Source organism: Phaethon lepturus, unplaced genomic scaffold, assembly GCF_000687285.1.
Source record: "Phaethon lepturus isolate BGI_N335 unplaced genomic scaffold, ASM68728v1 scaffold35025, whole genome shotgun sequence".
NCBI classification, from domain to species: Eukaryota; Metazoa; Chordata; class Aves; order Phaethontiformes; family Phaethontidae; genus Phaethon; species Phaethon lepturus.
In genome coordinates, this window is record NW_010541859.1 from 15713 (window position 1) to 19741 (window position 4029).

At 46.4% G+C, this 4029-nt stretch overlaps 1 protein-coding gene across 1 annotated transcript; it reads left to right on the forward strand.

The window, feature by feature from the left end:
• Positions 1-3634: 3634 nt before the first annotated feature.
• On the forward strand, positions 3635-4022 carry LOC104621390 (the record flags this gene model as incomplete). Its single annotated transcript, XM_010287857.1, has 1 exon — positions 3635-4022. A coding segment is annotated over one exon (388 nt), but the record flags the coding sequence as incomplete, so codon positions are not given.
• Between the last annotated feature and the right edge of the window lie 7 nt (positions 4023-4029).

The window sequence follows — 4029 nt, forward strand, 5'->3', positions numbered from 1 at the left end:
AGTTTTAGTTCTACCAGCACAAACCCCTCTTACACAGTCTCTGTTGAATAGCATGGTAAATTTGATCTTCTATTATCTTTTTGTCCAGTAACTCTGGTTTTGCACTCAAAATAGCCTGAGGTCCAATGCAATCCACAGCAGGAGAAGAAATGGGTATCATGAGGTCTCCTGCCACCTTAATGCTTTTTCACTGACATTTGCCATAATATGTGTCAGATCCACACCTCAATTTGGCTGGTCCTTGCATCTGAACTTCAGATGACTCTGTAATATCAATATTATATGTAATTATGTAACATAATATCTCACCAATATCTGAGAAAGAGTTTTTCCATTGGAGGTGGCTCATGTGACTTGTATACTCTATTTCTTTGTTTTGCTGTGTTATTTTTTTTGGTGCTATTTCTGCCTATAATCCAAGGCATGGATCGTATTTCACAGAGATTAGCACAAGGTAGAACTATTAAAAAAAAAGCAACCAGAGGTTTTGAGAGCTTGGTTTTCCACAGCAATCATTTGCATGTATGTTTTCAGGTTTTTAAATACTAATTGTGCCAGAGGATCGAGGCACCAGGATTAAGAAGTAGCACCAAGCACGCAGCCTTCTTTCCCTGCAGGCTAGTATCACAGAATCACAGAATCACAGAATCACTAGGTTGGAAAGGACCTTCAAGATCATCAAGTCCAACCATTAATCCAGCGCCACCATGTCCCCTAAACCATGTCCTGAAGTGCCACATCCACACGTTTTTTGAACACTTCCAGAGATGGCGACTCCACCACCTCCCTGGGCAGCCTGTTCCAATGCCTGACCACTCTCTCAGTGAAGAAATTTTTCCTAATATCCAGTCTAAACCTCCCCTGGCGCAACTTGAGGCCACTTCCTCTTGTCCTATCGCTAGTTACTTGGGAGAAGAGGCCAACACCCTTGTCGCCACAACCCCCTTTCAGGTAGTTGCAGAGAGTGATAAGGTCTCCCCTCAGCCTCCTCTTCTCCAGACCAAAGGATCATGGTTAGGCTGGATTGCTGCAAGGGTGTTGCAGCAATGTCTGTGCAAGAAAAAAAAAACCAACACAGCACAACAAAACACACCAAGGAAAAGTTAAATCTTGCATTTCACTCTCATGATGAGCAGGTCTATCTCTTGTTTTCTGCATGTAGCTTACTTGTTGGCTATGGACCACACTGGTAACGCAAACTTAACACCTAAGAGAAAGCAGTCTCCTTAGAGAGAGAGAAAGATACCTCTCTCTCTCTCTCTTTTATATATATATTTTAAGTCCTTAAAAGTTTTCCTAGCTGTGTAGCAGGTTACACCGTGCCTAAAACAGTTTCAAAAGCCTCTGAGCAGACAGTTTCAAAGGCATCTAAATGTCTTGGAGGACCTCAGCCTCTGGTACTTTGGAAAAGCTACCTGTGCTCTCTGCCCTCCACTGAGACTCCCTCAAGGAACTCCTGACTCCTGCAGGAATGTGGGCACCTGCCCCTGGTTTTTCTCCTTCCACATTGTCCTAAATCCAGTTGGATGGAGGTCTTATGTTAGGACCACGGCACAGGGGAAGAAATGGTCTTGCAGCCACCTGGCCCAGTGAGCAGATGGGGAGAAGCTGAACTCAGTGGTCTATGGAGTGCACAAAGGAGAGCAAGAGGCTGCTGGCCGTATAGTCACCTATGGTCATGGCAGTTTATGGTACTGAGGTGTCAGGCAGGTGAGTGTTGTTCGCTCCTGGATATAATTCACTGTAACAATCAAAATAGGAAGAAGCAGTGGTTTGAAGCACTCCAGGCAAATCTCTGCTCCCTAGGACACCATTCCCCGGTGACTGAGCTGGGACATGTTTACCCCTCAGGGTTGTGTTTGCTGTGCATTTCTTGGCTCGGCTTGGATAGTGGTGTCAGCTCAGCGTCTTCTCATCTCTCTGAATCTGCTTTTAACATGTTGTACTGTTGGGCTGTGGCTGCATTTTCCAGATGACTTCTCAGCAGCATCAGGTGAGTCTCTGTTACTCCCTGGGACTTTGAACACCTCCATTCCAGCTCCTCAGATCCATCAGAGCCGTCCTCCTTCTGAAGATGTCCACACCGAAGGCTGCACTGGATCTCCAGCGTGACCACAGCTATCCTTGCCTGTCCCTGCTGACTCCCTGGTGAGGAGCGGCTCTGCTGCTTGCCATCTCCAGGTAAGCTTGACTGCCAGGTCTGTCCTGCGCCGATGCCCCTTTTGGGGGACATTCTGGCCACATGGCCTTACAAAGCTTCTCCAGTGTTCCTCTCCTTATTACAGCTTGTGACTGTACCTGATGGGCTGAACCCACTGCCTGCAGCCTTCAATCTGTTTGAACAGAGAATCCCAGAAACTTTTGGGACCAGGATGGGAGGAAAGTGCAGCGTCTAGGAGGGGCTTGCCAGCGCCTGAGGTGACTTGTCTGCATGAGTTGAAAAGTAGGTGACAGTATTTCTGCCTCTGTAGCATGCTGGACTGCCCAGTCAAAACATTTATTGGCATAATCTCAGATCATCTGATATTGCCTCAGCATTACTTTGCACTGGAACAAAAGGACATGATGTTGGAAAAAGTTTATATGCCCCAATGTGCTGTCTCATGGCAGGAGATCCACATGAACAGACTCACAGTTGGAAGAGAGAGTTACCAAGTATTTCACTTTAGTCAGAGCCATGCCACAAGCTCTTATTGCATAAACATGTTGTTATACCAAATGCATGCACCGCTCTTAGAAACAAGAATGTCTCATCAGAAAGCCTAAGGTTAGCTTAAGTAGTTTAAATAGCAGGTTTCACTAACCCAGTTCTTTCTGATGGATGTAAGCCCGGAGCTCATCACAACTCATCCATGACACTTAGCAGAAACTATTTGGCAGATTTCAAATTTACAAATGAAGAAAACATTGCTGCAAAAACATGATGGCTCTGATATAATTCTACACAGAGGCAAAAAAGATTCTCCACCTTCTTATATGTGAGCGTTGGTGGCCTTACATGGTAGCACAGTGTGCTGAACAAGCCTTTCATAATTCTGAAGCAGTGATGACTGATACACTTGGGTGGTTGAAAAAAAGTTCCTGTAAGTAAAAGAATAGAATTATACAAGAGGTAAATATGAGGTTTTCCTGGAACAGGGTGCACACACAGGAAGTTTTACAGCTATGTGATACCTGCAGGGAGAGTGGGGAGGGAGCAGTTAAGATCACACCCCTACACTGAATTCAGGGACACTGTGAAATATGTAGTGCTGGCTGTTCATTGCCAAGCCAGTAATTATGCAGTATGTCTGTTTAATCTTCAGGGTGCTGTGAGGCAGTTGTTGTTGTTCACTACTTATGCTGCTTCCACATCAATGATGACTGGGAAACTATGAATACTGAGAGTAAGGACAGCAGCTGTATACTTACGCATCAGATGGATGCAAGCATTCTCCAGCAGGAAGCAAGTGCAGCCAGCAAAACAAGCTGTTCGTGGTGTCTGACCTGACCTCTTTGCAATATTTCAAGTGAGACTCTTTTTCTGAGCAACAATGAATACACTCAGATATTGCTTCTTCGCTGTTCTGATTCTCAGTGTTTCACTTCCATTTGTTTTCTATGCTGTTAATTTGCATGCGCAAAAATGTCTTAGGAGGCTGAACTTCTCGGTGAGTTCAACTTTAGCAGAAGCATGTAAAGCACTTATTGAAGATAAGGCACCCTTTCTGAAGGAAAATGCTTTAAAAACGTCATTCAGAGAATCCAGTTGCACGGAGTACATCACGCAGAACCACTACATCACCCGCGCCCTCTCAGCCGAGGAGGCCGCCTTCCCCATTGCCTACGTCATGACCCTGCACAAGGAGTTTGAGACCTTCGAGCGGCTCTTCAGGGCGGTGTACATGCCCCAAAATGTCTACTGCGTCCACGTGGACACCAAGGCGCCGGCCCCCTTCCGGCAGGCGGTGCGGCGCCTGGTGGGCTGCTTCCCCAACGCCTTCCTCGCCTCCCGGGCGGAGCGGGTGGTCTACGGCGGCGCCTCCCGCC